Source organism: Lactuca saligna, chromosome 2 (genome assembly GCF_052625555.1).
Source record: "Lactuca saligna cultivar CGN05327 chromosome 2, ASM5262555v1, whole genome shotgun sequence".
Lineage (NCBI taxonomy): Eukaryota > Viridiplantae > Streptophyta > Magnoliopsida > Asterales > Asteraceae > Lactuca > Lactuca saligna.
Window position 1 is genome coordinate 131424328 of NC_136418.1, and position 16345 is coordinate 131440672.

Here is a 16345-nt window from a genome sequence, read left to right on the forward strand (position 1 = left end):
AAAGCATGTAAAAATGTTGCCTTTCCGTTTGTTATAGTTTGCTCTAAAAATATAACGAATGAAATGCAGTTCTTGAATATGATATTTTGGCTCCTTGACAATGCAATTCATATTTACAGCAATATTTAGAAGGGGTGATATTTGATCCATTTATCTGAATGAGTTAATTTAAGTTGCATTCTATTTTTAATGCAGCAGATTGCTAAAAAAGAAATGTGTTTTACTCTTACCAATGCTGGCAAGGTACTTTATTTGTGTCAGATGATGGCAATCTATCTACATTTCTTTACCCATAAATCTATAATAGCAATGTGTGTATATATATATATATATATATATATATATATATATATATATATATATATATATATATATATATATATATATATATATATATATATATATACACACACTAGCAGCGTACCCGCGCAAAGCGGCGGGGTGTGTAAATTTTTTCGGTGATATGTTTCCTCTACAAAAATGTTATGTTACAAAAGAAAGTACATGTCGAAGACAAAATAATCAAACTATGGTGTTATTTGGGAGATGAAGTCATTTTTTATTCCTAGACGGTGGGCTTTATAGCAGACGAGGGAACAAAGAGGTATCTGTGATTGGAGGGATATTTAAATTAACATGCTAAATTTAAGGATATCGAAAAGGGTTCAAAATTTGAATGAATCCGGGATTTGAGGGAACCATATCAAATTGCTGAGAAATATAAGGAGATTTGATGATAAATATTTGAATTCAAAATGTGGTTAAAATTTAATATTATTTTATTAATGGCTAGTTGTACTATCAGCTTCATCATTTGGACGTCTTAAAAAAATATTATTATTATAATCAATCTATTTTTAGAAATAGTTAGATTTCTTTTATAAGATAGTAAAGATATATATATATATATATATATATATATATATATATATATATATATATATATATATATATATATATATATATATATATATATATATATATATATATATATAACCCATAATAGCAACACACTTACATTTCTTTATCAATAATAGCCATATGTAAGAAACAAAATAAGTTACTCATATTGGTAGTGAAATGTTAGTATGTTATCATTATGGGAAAATGACACTGTAGCAGACTAAAGTTTCGTCAATTGTCCGATTTGATAACTAAAGTAATTTTCTTGCGCAATAGCACACTAAAGTCATATTTGACCTGTTAATGAAGCCATTTTTCCCAATTTTAAAAGGTTTGCCGGTTGTTTTGAGTACGTGTCATTTAATAATTACTTTTTGAGAGAAATATATTCCACGTCATCTTTACACTTCTAATAAAATTATATATTTGGTCGTTCAACGACCTATCGTACGCCTATTCTTTTACATCTCATCCTCTCTTCTTCGTGAGCTACTAGCCCTTCCTATCTCGATTGTCGGTGGCTCAATCCATAAGGGGACTTCTATGTTTGTGGTTGATCTCTTTCCTTCATCTTCCCCTTACTAACCATAAGTATATGTAGCTCCCTTTCCTCTGATAACCCTCACCCGTCTAACTCTTCCTCTTCTGATTTCTCGATGAACACTACCAACCCACAGGTAGACTCCCACTGTTCCTCCTCCTACTTTCGATTGTAGCATTGTTTCCTATTTTGACTTTCCCTTTATTCTAGAAACTCCAAACCACCCTCATCTAAAAGAATACCGTCCACGCATTGAAAAAATGATATGGTTTTTTTGTGGGTGTAGGTCTTAGACAGAGTTAAAGATGCACACTTGACATTCCTTTTTTATGAATGTAGTTTGTAGACAGAGACAAAGATGCAAACGTGAGAAACTTTTTTTTTCACTGGAGATAACTATGGAGCTTAGGATGAAGTACACGAATGGATATGATGAGTATCACAATTCTCATGAATTACAATTCAATTTATCACATGAATCAAGGCTTTCCGAAGATCTCAAACTAATGGTGACCTGTTCACTCATTGGAAAGTACAGACACTTCAAGTAAAAATGGAAGCAAAATCCCTAAACAAAGCAACACCGATGAATTTAATCTGTACTGGAATCCTAGAGACCACAACAATGACGAACTAATTCGTTGACCATGGAAATTTTTAATTCGTTGACCATGGAACTTTTTAATACAGGGTTCAATATTTAAGAGAAAATAAAAAAAGCCACGTTTTAATTTTTTATTTAAAAAAAAAAAAGCCACATAAATTAAATATAACCGATGAAACCGGAATCAAATCTCATAATTCCCCTGGTAAAATGATATTTTAGGGACCTATTACGCAAGAAAATTACTTTAGTGACCAAATCGTACAATTGACGAAACTTATATGTGCCACAGTAACATTTTCCCTATCATTATTGGTAAAGGATAAAGTAGCATTATTATGGGTAAAAATATATAAGCACATTGTCATTATGGGTAAAATAGTATATTCATGTTATTATGGATCAAAATAAAATACATTGTCCATATTGGAAGCAAGAGAAAAGTATGTTGCTATTCTCTGCAGTTTGCCATTTTTATCAAGTGAAGTAGTAACAAATTACATCAAGAGCAAACGAAGCGGTTGAGGACATGGTGGCAATAAGCATCAACAGTCATGAACAAATCATTAATGATTATCCCACGTAGGATACTGTGAGAAAAAACTTAAAGAAACTAGTCAAAAGTATTGAATATGTACAAAAGCATACTTATTTTGCAACAAAAAAATATTAATGACTAAATGTGCAAAAAAAAATATTAATGACTAAATCTGTACAAAGAGAAAAATATATTACCATATTAAGTTATTTTTTCCTGCTTGCAAAAAGTAGTCGGTCATAATGATTGAATGTGTACAATTAAACAAGTTGAAGGGGCAAATGCGGACAAAAAAAACTCAGCGATCAAGTGTGTACAATCAAAAAGTATATTATTCTTTTAAGTTATTATCGTTTTTCTTATTTTTGTCATATCTTTAAACAGACTAATTTTGCAATAAAAAAATATTAATGACTAAATGTGCAAAAAAAAATATTAATGACTAAATATGTACAAAGAGAAAAATATATTACCCTATTAAGTCATTTTTTTCTGTTTGCAAAGATTAACCGGTCATAAGGACTGAATGTGTACAATTAAACAAATTGAAGGAGCAAATATGAACAAAAATAAAAACTCAGCGACCAAATGTGTACAAATCGAAAAATATGTTATTTTTTTAAGTCGTTATCATTTTTCTTATTTCTAGCATATCTTTAATAGTGAGTTGGTTACACCTATAACCAAAATGGAAATCGAGTGTTTCAAAAATGCAGAATCATTAGGTCTCCCTCTCTCACTTAGCTTCATGGGTATGGGTACACAACTTGATTGATCTACCTCGGCATTGAAATATAGTTTAGTGCACATAAACAGAGCGATTGTCAATGTTTGTTACTATTGAGTATCGTTTTCCCTTATATTTGTGTAAAACTTTACACATTTTATCTACTTATAAGCATTAATCAACCATGACATATATAAGCTATGACTGACGCTATGTTACACTGTACAAAAGCTTCTTTAGTCAATTCATAAATTACATGGAAAAAGATGCAACCAACGTAATCCAAATTCCAGTTATGTATATACAAACAAAACAAAAACAAAAACAAACTCAAATCTTTCTTTTAACTGTATGCTTTTATTATTATTATTGTAAACCTAAAAACATTCTATTTGCTTAATTCCTTTTCAAGCTCATCAAATTCCCAATCACCTATCTCTTCCTCCGTGTACTCCCGATTCACCTTCCCGAATTCCGATTCCAACCTTTCCAATTCCGACTGTGCGTCCATCCCCTCACCACTTCCGGAATCACTCTTTCCACTTGGCGACTTCACCTTCACCTTCTCATTCGTCTGTGTCTGTGGTTCAGTTTTTTCCTTTGAAGGCAATGTACTTTCAGTTTCCTTGCTGCTTGTTTCAGCTTCTTCTAATATCTCCTCTGGATTCTCCATTTCTAGATTGGGTCTCTCAATTGAATCAAATTTCACCCTCAACTTTTCAATATTGTCAAAAAGTTCCTTAACTTTTGCATTTTCTATCCTGCAACAAAATTAATATACTTACTATCTTATTACAATTTAAATGGGATTGGGAACTTTATTAATATTATACCTTGAAGTTTTCCCTTGTTGAGTATAGAATTGTTCTTTCATGTTATCCACCACACTAAATGTTGTAATTATCTGAAATAAAAATAATATCACGAAAAATATAAATCGTATTAATTCTTTAAAAAAAAAAAAAAAACAAATTATTATTTTTCGATACCTTGGCTTCATAGTCCAGGTATTCCTCCTCTAGACTTCTTCGAGGATTTATAACTTTGGAATCTTCTTTATCCACATTAGATGGTTTATCTTTATTTGACCTGTAAAAAGAAAATTAAAATAATTGAATAACCATATCATAAAAAATTTAAAAACTATATATATAATTATTAATTTATAATTTACCCTTCACTTAAGCTCTTCAAGTTTTTGACATATTTCTCGATACGATCAACAGAAGGCTTCAATCCTTCCTGCACACAACAAAAATAAACAAAAAATATTAGTGATAAATTTCACAATTGTTAAAACTAAAAAATTATATATATATATATATATATATATATATATATATATATATATATATATATATATACATAAAAAAATATATATACCTCATAAGCCGAAAGCAACTTAGTGACCAAATCCACAAAATAACTCTCATGTTTTTCCAAATCATCGCTTGAGAAATTAGATTGAAAAAGTACACATCATTATAAAATGTTTCAAGAAATAATATTTATAAAATATAAATAAAGATTTTCATTTTTCAATGATGGAAAATCAAAAAATGTACCTGATTTGCTTCTCTTTAGTTTCTGTATTTGCACGTTGAAGAACCCATGTGTCTTCTAAAAAGTTGACCCAAGTGTTTAGAACATTGACTTCTTGTTTACATGATCCTATGGATTTCACTAGCTCATCTTCCTATATAATAAGAAAATAAAGTTTATTTAAGAGAAAAAAAATGTAGAATTGATTAAAATGACAATGGAAATAAAAAACAAAAAAACAACCTTTGTTTTCAAGTGAGCAACAAGCTGATCATTAGCTTCATAAAATTGATCCCTTTCTTCCCTGACATTTTGGAGGCGTCCATTAGCAGCTGCCAATGATATGTTGACCTAAAACATAAGTCAAACTTATTATATTTATTACTTATTTTAATTACCATAACAAATCATTCATATAGATTAAATAGATATACAAACCCTTTTTAATTCAGCTTCAAGATCGTTTCTTTGTTTCTCAAGACCTGCCACCTCAGCAGCTAACTCCTACAACAGAATCAAAATAGTGAGAGAAACAGATATTAAACAATATATTTATATTATATAAAATGAAGAAAATATTTTCAACTGAAAAATACCTTCTCCAATTCACTAACTTCACCAGCTTTAGACACACGGAAATTTAAAGCCTCCTCTTTCTGAACTCTGCAAAAGTTGTAATCAAAATAACATAATTAAGAACATATTAATGTATAAAAAAATAAATAAATAAATAAATACCTGTTATCAGAAATACGCTTCTCAGCTTTTGTGGAGGAGCTAACAAGAGACTCAGCTAACACTTTCAATTTATCCACCTTGTTTGGAATCAAAAAATTTTAGCCAAAACATTTCTGAAAAAAAAAAATAAGAATCAAATGATTAAAAAAAAAAGCTACTTTTTGATCATGGATTTCAGGAGTTTCTCCACCATAAAGCAACTTCTTTTTCAGTAGAAGGCCTTCTAGTTTAGAACAAACTCGAATATGGGCTAGAGCCTTCTTCAAAGCCTACTAATACAAAAATTAAAAAAAATTAGATTTTGATTATAAATTATAAATCTTTAACAAAAAAAGACAAGGTTCTTCACCTCTATTGTAGCAATGGTTGCTTCTTTGGAGGCTGTTTCATATCCATCACCAATAAGTTCTCCACCTGCTTCCATTCCTTCAAGCTTCTCCTTCAGTATAGAGGCTTCAGCATCTATTCTGTGAATTCCATATGAAGGGCAATAAGGGAATATAATTATATAACTCACCATATATGCAACTATGTGATAAATCATAAAACAAACATTTTGACTTATTACCTTCGAAGCTCAGCATTGACTTTTAGCCCAGTGATTGCACCTTGTGCAAACTGCAGTAACTCCTCACGTTTGACCTACAAGGAAAAAAGTGAAAAAAAAAGTCAACCTTAAGCTTATAAAAGTTGAAGATATTTTATACATGTAGTACCAAAACTTCATCTTTGTAGCTTGAAAAAGCTTTTGCCAAATCTTGAATGCTGCTGACTATGGCATTATGAACTTCTTTTCCTCCAGTAAGACAGCAACTACAAACATGGGAATGAGCATAAGTTGTAAATTTGAAGTAAAGCTAAGAGATTATGTAAAATATAATATATAAAATATGTAATATCTCACCCGAAAAATTCCAGAAGTAGAGAAACCTCTTCCTCACTTGGTGGTTCAAGAATCTATGAATTGGAATCTTGATTTTAGTTCATGAGAAAGACAAACAAATGTCAATAGATATAACAGAAAACATTTGTTGTTACCATAGATATTGTGATGCCCTCCAAAGCTTGACTATAGAGAAAAACATCGCGAAAGTTCATTGGATCTCCCACCATATCAGAGTCATAATACAGAACCTGTAAATTGGAAGGTGTTAATGTTATGGTGACAAGAGGGAAAGGTACAAAAAAAAAGGTAAATTTACTCACTAGAGATGGCTTTTTCTGATTGTCTTTTAGTTCTTCAGGATGATGATTTTGTTCAAGATTCTTCTCATCATCTTCAAAAGAACCACCTGATAGTTTATCAGTTTCTTTCAGAGCAGCAAGCCATCTTCTCATTAAGTGTATCCTTTCTGGACCTCTGACAGAAATCGATGCTTCTTCCAATCTTTTAACAGTCAGTTTAAAGCTTTTGAAACTTCGAGCTCCCTGTAATGCTTAGCTTCATCATAAAATTGAAAGAAGTAGCTAGAGAATAACAGGTCCTTATATGCTTAATGGCTTATATACCACTATTTAAGCCCAAATGGAACTCAATGGGTCCAGCCAATCAGTTTTCTATTTGATAATTGATTCCAATTTATTCACTTTCTTAAAGCATCCAACACAGTAAAGAAAACCCTGTTTCCTCTTTAGCCAACTTAAGAAACTTTAATCCAAGAGTATTTTCAAATGTCCCTGGAAATGATTACGATTTCATTTTGTTGTAGCATGATTCTACAATGACATGCGATAGATGTTTACCAAATGTGATTCCATCTTAATCGCATACAAAACAAATTTGAAACCTAATCAAATTAGCTTTAAATAGAACAGTTTTGACTATCCAAAATTTGACTTATTTCAGCAACTAGATGACAATAAGTCTATACCAATTCGGCAAACAAACACTCCGATTGCCAAGTTCTTTAAATGCAAAGATATTAAAAACCGAGAAATTGCTAAAAATACCAAAGGGAGATTTAGAAGCTAAGGAAGAGCGTTACGATTCGGTCTTGGAAGATTTTAGCGCCCTCGGCAACCGCTTGACCGGCATGTTGGACCACCGTATCAGCGTAATTCTTGACGGTGCGAGTAAGGTTGTTCTTGTTCCCGACCTCCACGGCCTTGTTGACGGCAGATCTCAACCAGGACATTGCTAATGACGGCGATTCGTTTTCACTGCCACAGAGCGTTTGGGAGATGCTGAGATTGGAACTGGTAGAGTGTCGATTTCTAGGGTGTGAAGGGTTTTGGTTTCGGACAGTTGTTTGTGTTTCGTGATCAACGACTATGGAACGCAACCAGGCCGTCGGTGAAGACTTGAATTGGGGGAGTGAGAAACAGTAAAATACAGGTTCAGTCCCTTAACTATAATTTTGTCTCACTTTTGACCTATTGATTTTTTTCCTTTACACTTTTAGTTCATTCATGTCGATATGTAATGAATTGGACATAACTTAAAGGGTAGAAGAAAGAGTATCTTTTAAGGAGTTTATATTGAGTAGTGAGGATACGGGAAAAGAGGGAGCGAAGGAAATATACAATGAGGTCAAACGAGAGGGACATAGAGATGTAGAATAGATGGGATACAAAATAAGGGGACTGAAGCTTTCTAAAGCCATAAAGACTTTGAAAACATACATAAATAACATGATGTTTATTAAGGATGAGAATTGTTGAGTTCTAGTGACATATAGGGATAGTAAAGGAAATGAGATTTATTAATTACATTCTATACTTAATGAGGCTACCTTGGTGAAGGATTGAAATATGGAGGAGATTTAAAGGTGTTGACAATTGTTCAATGATTGTCCCAACTTGGAGATTAAAAGCAAGGAAGTGAAAAGGGCATTAAGGAGGATAGGTAAAGACAAAGTCGTTGGTCCATATCAAATCCTTGTCATAATGTGGTTGTGTTTATCGAACAAAAGCGTACAGTGGTTGGCGAATCTTTTAACATCATCCTAAAGGTATCCAAGATTCCATACAAATAAATATCAAAATGTGTGATATCGATATATAAGAACAAAGATGATGTATAATGTTGCAACAACTATAGAGGTATTAAACTACTTAGTTTATGACATGAAGCTGAGAGAGAGAGAGAGAGAGAGAGAGAGAGAGAGAGAGAGAGAATAATGGAAGGTAGTGTAAGGAAGGAAACAACAGTATATGAAAACCAACTGACTTCATGCATAGGAGGTCGACAACTCACGACAAAATGACTACATTTATGCCTTTTGGATAAATATAGAGAAATAAATAAGGAGCTCCAAATATTGTTCATTGACTTGGAGAACGTACATGATAGTGTCCCAAATGATGCAGTATGGAGGAATTTGGAAGCTAGATAGGTATATGAGAGTTATGGAATATCTATTTGCAACATGTATTTCCAGTCTGAAGATACATGTACATACTAAAGTAGGCAACATAGTCATTCCCTTTGGAAATCATGTTTACCATGGATCGACGCTTAGCCCTTACATATTTGTTGTGATCATGGAGGAGATTTGTCAAGATATCCAAGAAGATACCATGGTGTACTCTTTTTTCGACAATATTGTATTGACTGTAGAGACTAGGATTGGTTGCCTGTTATGTTAGTGTAACATCCCACTCTTCACAAGGTATAAGTTTCATTTTTAATTCAACCCAAAACATCATTTCTTCTTATCAACCATTCAGAAGTACGTCAAAGTAAAAATAATTATCAGAGTACAATCCTAAAATCATAAAGTGCGGAAACATGGGTGGATGTGTTGTAATCAAGCTAGGCTCTTCCCTTTCGTACTAGAAGTACCTGAAACCATAACCATAAAACTGTAAGCACAAAGCTTAGTGAGTTCCCCAAAATACAACATACCATACATATACGTCAACTCAAGGCCGTACTGGGTCTATTTTACCTCCGAGTCTATTTTACCTCATATACATATAGCAAACAGGCATACATGCATACCATGCATATCATTGGGCCTGACCCTCACATTGGGCCCAACCTATAATAATGGGCCTAGCCTTTCCTAACCAATGGGCCTAGCCTAACATACATTTGGGCCTAAACCTTCCTACCATGGGCCTAGCTCGTCATACAATTGGCCTAGCCCAACATATAATGGGCTTAGCCCAACATACCATGCAAGAGTCACAAAGACAACTAACATATAACAGATCCTAGTAGGCCGACATTGGTGCCTTCGACCCATGGATATAGTGAGGAGACTCACCTCAATCTGAGATAACCGAAACACACACACGCTACTGCTACCGGGATCCTCACATTGAACACATCCAAAATATCCTTAATCAATGATTAAGATAATTTCCAAATCTAATGTCTAATTCATATCTTCTCATACAAATGGGTAAAAGACTATTTTACCCTTCTTATATTTGGCCCAATAAAGTAAGACCCAACCCCAAAATGACTTAAGGCCCAAAAATGGCCCGAAATCCATTCAGGTGCGTACGCCCCGCCTACTAACCTGGTACGCCAAACATACAATGTTGATGTCCAATCTATACTCCAAGCTCTTAATGCTTCAGACCAAATCGTTCAAAACACAAATCTAACCTCTAAGGGATGTCTTAAGTTATAAAGTTACTGACTTTATGACTTTTCATGGATTAATGGGGTCCAAACCAAAGCCCTAGATTCATAACTTCATCAAAAGGTCACTAGCTCATGCATGGAAGGATAATACTCATCAAGATCTATTTTTTATGAGTTAATGGCCTCAATAAGAACAAAAATGAGGCTCAAAGGCTTTGGAGCAACTTCTACTCACAAGAACCACAACCATGGGACCAAAACATGACAAATTATAACCTAAACTAGATCTACATGAGAGAATCTCAAGATTAAAACTTTATACCTACAGAAGCTAGATCAAGGTGAACAAGGCCTGGATCTACAAGCTCCAAGACAACCAACACTTCTCCAATGATTTCTTCGTCTTTCAAATGCATCAAAAACCCACCAAAATCCCTCAAAGGCTCAATAATCTTTCAAATGAGGCTAAAGTTTCGAATTTAAGGTTAGAGAGGATGGAGGCTGAAGATAAGAAGGATTAGGAATGAGTTAAGGACTTTAAATAAGGTCCAAGACCCAAAATTAGGGTTTGAGTCTGGGTCGTGTACGTCAGCGTACTCCTGGTATGCCCACCGTACCAGGCTGGTCATCCACGATCACTCCTGCCCAATACGCCTAGTAAATGCCCAGTACACCCAACATACTCAGCTTAACCTAAAGTATTCATAACTTCTTCTGGCCATAACTTCCACATCCCAAATCGTTTTAAACATTCTTTATTTGCTCGGAAAGGTACTGAGAAGCACTACACTCTTATCAACTATCCTTTGCCTTAAAACCTTCCAAACTTAAATCCTTAATTTATGAAAGGCCCAAACCATCAGTTTTTGTAACACCCATAAAAATCAGGCCAATTTAAAAAAATTTCAAACATTCAAAAGCCATTAGTTATTACAAAATGTTTTCAAAATAGTTTAATATCAGATTCTCCTAGAAAAATAGTAATAAAATGTGAGGAGTTGTACGATCACGCCTTTGCCTTCCCGCGATCCTCTGAGGTACCTAAAACCAAAAGTGAAACTGTAAGCACAAAGCTTAGTGAGTTCCCCCAAAATATCAATACACTAAAAACAACATATATACGAATAACAACATGTACTAGGTCCATAGCTTTACAGACTGGATTACCCCTAGGCCCATAGTGTGAGTCTGGCTTGCCTTCCGGGCCCACATGTCACATCTAGATTGCCACCGAGCCTACAGTACGAGTCTAGTATGCCCTACTTGGCCCTCAACTCGTATGTGGAATGCTCTCGAGCCCACAGTAAGAATCTGACATTCCCTACCCAGCCCTCAGCTCATATCTGGAATGCTCCCAAGTCCTAGTATGAGTTTGGCATGCCCCGCCCTGCCCTCAACTCGTATTTGTAATACTCTAGGGTTTGTTGGCTACCACACAGAGCAGTATAACCTCAACCCAACCCACATAATATGTCGATATATACCATAACTAATGCACATACAGGTAATCAGATAGTAACACAGGTAGTCCTACAAATCTACCAAACTAGCATAGCACTAGCATGTATAACTAACCCATACTCAACATATCACCTACTACTAGGATATCATACCTAATGGGCCGACATTGGTGCCTTAGACCCCTTAGTACGATGAGGGTAACTCACCCGACACTGCTGAAAGTCCTGCGGATAAAACTCCAGCTGTTGGTTGACAGATTCCCGAACTACCAACATTAAACAATACCCAATTAATAATTGGGTCCCAATCCCACGGTCCAACTCACACTCCAAAGACCCAATGGTCAACTATGAGTCAAAGCCCATCATATGGCCTAATTTTCCAAATTGGGCCCAAACATCTACATGGTTTTTCCCCAAGGCCCATCCGTGTCCAAACTCTTGGTATTCAAATGGCCCAATATTTCATAATCATCAAGGCCCAAATTATGGCCCATCTATGGCCCAATTTTCCAAATTAGGCCCAAGTCCTTCACATGGACCTTATCCTAAAGCTCATCCAATTATTTTGGTTTGTTTACTTGTTCTTGGATAGCCCATCAATAGTCCAATCACCAAATCCCAATAGGAAGGCCTAAGTGAAATTAGTGTTTTCACATGAAATAACGATTAGGGTTAAGTGTTCCTACTTAAACTATTAAGGACTTAATCCATTAAGTCCAATATTGCCTTAGGTTAATTGCAAATAATTATTAATTAATATTTTAGGTTTATTAAATAATTCTCGTGCATGCCCCGATCAATCCCCAAAATTAGGGTTTTCCAAACCCTAATTAGGGTTCCCTACCCAATACTAGTCAATTAGTCACATGGTTAGGCTTTTAGATCAATTAGGGATTTATTGGGCCTATTAGGGTTTCATTAGTCGGGCACCACCCACTACCACCTCGAGTAGTGGTGGTCAACGGCGGCCACCACCTCGTGGTGGTGGTTAGGGTTCTAGTCCAATTGTGTCCAAGTACTCCAAAAGTAATCCAAACACAACTAAGCACACCACCACCCAACATGGAGGCGGCAGCCACCACCCTATGGTGGTGGTTTTTGAGTTTTTCTTTTGATTATTCCTACCCTATTACAATTTTACAATGTAAATCTCAAATAACACACACACTAAGCTAAGCTACACATACAGCCGCTCTGTGGCGACAGGTGGTGGTCGGAGGTGCTATCCACCACCTCACGGTGGTTGTGGTGGCCCTCTTGTGCTTTCCGGCCATGCATCACCCACACACACACTCTTCTATTCGTAGAAGGAGTCCAGCCACCCACCTGGTGGCATACGACGGCGAATGGTGACACAATAAGGTGGGCAACAGCGGTAATAACTTCGTCTTCGGAGGCTGCCACCTTGGTCGACTGCCATGGTAGTTCTTCATGGCTTTTTACTCAACCGAAAACCCACACGCCAGAGCATCTGCATCACAAGGCACAAGTGTTGCCGCCATCTCGTTAGAACAGTCAGCCACGACAGCAACAACGACGCTACGACCGACGACGATGGTAACAGTCACCTCTTCAATGGTTTCGACGCAAAAGTGGCAACCACCTGCTGTGGAATATAGTTGAAGACAAGGATCGCTGAAACAGCACCGACGATGTCACAAGCGGCTACAGACGGTGACAGAAAGAAGGAGATGGAGAAAGGTTGACCGCGACGATAGCAGCGACGCTAAATGGTCAGGCGACCCACAAAACTGACGTCACGTGAGACTCTTCGTCGCTGCCGTGGTTGCACCGGCGGTTGGATTCGATGGGCGGCACCGTTTATCTTCATTGGTCAGAAACACAAGAGGAACGGATGGTGGTGCGGCGCCAGAGTTGGAGAAGGAGGGTGGTGGCGGTTGCCATCTCAATTAGGGTTAGGGTTTGTATGGGGTGTATTATGAATATATATGTAAGCTGAAAGAAGGTGACGGGTTCAACCCGTGTCCACCATCAAACATGTGTATATTAACACATTTGGTCCCTCCCCATAAGAGTCTTTTCAACTTGATTCTGAAATTTACTCCTTTATTCCCTGTCTTTTAAAAATCCTTACAAACTAAGTCCGAATGATACCAAATACATCCCGATTTCTGAAATCCTTTTCAAAATAAATCCCGACATTACACTTTCACCCCCGGAGATTCAAATCTTGTCATTTGGTTTCCCAAAACCAACATCCCACTAATTATTATTTGATTTTGGACAATAATAATATAAAATAATAATAATAATTACTTCTTAGGGTTTCGGGTTTATTATTTAATCATTTATTTAAAACGGGATGTTACAACTCTCCCCCACTTAAATTTGATTTCGTCCTCAAAATCGTTTCTTATCATTCCTTACACGGCAGACAACTTGAACTACATGGCCACAACTACCAGCATACCCCAACTCTTTCCAAGGAAACCGTATCCAACCTTCGCAGGGTCCTGAAACTAGAAGATAAACGAACTCCTTGCAATATGATCACAAATCTAAAGTCTAAAGTCTTGAGATGGTCTGGCTCCCTGACAGACCGCCCATACTGGATCATTTTCGAATTCATTGCAACAAAACTATTACAAAATATTATATTTATAATTACCTAATACTTTACTTAAGTCTTTCCTATGGTTTGTATCCATATACTTACAATGAATCTGTTCATATATTGAACTTCTGACGATTTAAGTCTAAATACCAATCAGTGGAATTTAGTTCACTTAAACTACTGCTCTGATACCATGATTGAAAGACCCACACTTTCATATGATTGAGAGAACCCCTCTCTAAAATTGATCTACATCATATTACTCCAAAACATGCTACATGCATATCTATAAACAATAATTTATACATTGATAGTTTGATTACAAAGACTGGATACAAACAGACTATTAAGACTATTACAAAATATTATATTTATTACATAACTACCCAAGATATTATAGTTTTATACATACATGAACACTTATTACAAAAGTATTAGTATTATCTATTCAAAATCTTCTAATAGTATATGCCTATATTGGATCCTTATTGGCCTATACTTGATCCTTATTACCTGCAAGTGTTAAACACTGAAAGGGATAAGTGGTGATGCTTAGTGAGTTCAATAGTAGATATAATGTAACGTTATGCCATATATATACTTCAATATGGAAGAAGCAAAGAGGAACAAGGAACAACAAAGGCATATGTGAATCATGTGACAAACTTTTCCATATCAATCAATGATTTGATTCAAAGATATACAATCAATGAGATACAACAATTTCAAATTGATATACATCAATAAGACTTCAGCCCAAGTGGCACAGAAAACATACAATTTATGATTAAACATTTTGGTAGATTTCAGGATTTTAGCCCTATCTAACCTTCTGCCAATGCCATAGGGGTAGAAGTCATTCTCTTATGAGGCATGCTCTACACGGCCAGAGGCTACATACTAATACCATCGTGAATCTAAGTTCTTTCACTGATCACATGGTCAGAGGTACAACTTTGCTACCATAATAGCATGAAATAATAACACGATATAATAACACGGAAAAGCACATAGCACATATAACACATAACATACAATTGTTCCTATATATTGAACTCACCGTGAATTAACCGGAGGTTAAAATAGTAATTTGGGCAGCATTGCGTTCTAATAAATAAGTTTCTTTGATGAAAACCGGAAGCTTTATTGAAAACCGGGCCTTGCGAGGGTTGAGCTTCAAAACCGAAAAGATAAATTTTGCGGGGTCTTCGGGTACTTTGGAATGTTTTTCGGGTGTTTGGTATGATCTTGGGGCTTTAGGGAAGTTGAAATAGCAAAAATAAAGGTTTAGGGGTGAAAAATGTGAGAATTTCTAACATTAGCTGGGAGGGTTCGCACATCCCTATTTATAGTGCAAGGTTCGGCCGAAGGGGGGAGCACGTGGCTCGCATGCGAGGAGGGAAGGGCCAGGCATCGGACGTTCGCAAGCTACACGCGTCGGAGTCTCGGATGCAACACACGTTGGACATGCGGTAGTCTCGGATTGGGCCATGCCTTCGGGTGCGAGGGGTTGCGACACGCGGCAAGCTGCGAGGACCCGAGTGACGTGTCCGAATTTTGACCTTATCTATGCGAGATTTCTCGGTTTTGTTGTTCCCCTGTCGTCAAAAATGCATAACTTTCGCATACGAGATCCATTTTTTACGTTCTTTATTTGCACGCGTAGGTGGAATTATGCTCTACAACTTTCGTTTAGACTTCGTAGGCTAATTTTGACTTTATTTTTAATATTATTATTTTTAACAGACCGGGATATGAAAATCCGTTAAAAATTCATAGCTTCTTCATCCGACGTCCGTTTTCGTCTGTCTTTTTACCGTTGTACTACTATTGATAAGACCTTCAATTCTCGTTTAGGTTGTGTCGGCTAAAAATACTCGATCTTTATTTCAAGTTTTTAGTTGTCTACTGCTATTTTGAAACTTAGAAAAATCATAACTTTCTCATACGAAGTCAGATTTAGACGTTATTTTTATGAAAATTATCGGTTTAACGAATAATATGACTTTCGTTTAGATCACTAAAGCCAAAAAGTAGTTTATCGAAAACTCACTTTTTACGCTAAATAGTGTTTGTCGGTTTTGTCGCGGATCTTAAATTGGTCATAACTTCTTCGTTATAACTCGGATTTCAATGAGGTTTTCGCCTAAATATTTCTAACGAGATTCTTTACAACT

The 16345-nt window shown here is 35.6% G+C and overlaps 1 protein-coding gene across 1 annotated transcript; it reads right to left on the reverse strand.

Annotated features, from left to right (window-relative positions):
* Positions 1–3528: 3528 nt before the first annotated feature.
* LOC145031646 (structural maintenance of chromosomes protein) lies at positions 3529–7887 on the reverse strand. Its single transcript, XM_078980246.1, has 18 exons — positions 7579–7887; positions 6800–7021; positions 6632–6727; positions 6498–6550; positions 6310–6406; positions 6162–6235; positions 5943–6060; positions 5752–5862; positions 5594–5670; positions 5452–5518; positions 5294–5359; positions 5099–5206; positions 4879–5009; positions 4697–4763; positions 4488–4555; positions 4303–4402; positions 4147–4217; positions 3529–4074 (listed from the first exon to the last, which is right to left on the reverse strand). The coding sequence occupies exons 1-18, from the start codon at positions 7726–7728 to the stop codon at positions 3702–3704; spliced, it is 2049 nt and encodes a 682-aa protein (XP_078836372.1). The 5' UTR covers positions 7729–7887; the 3' UTR covers positions 3529–3701.
* Positions 7888–16345: the final 8458 nt, after the last annotated feature.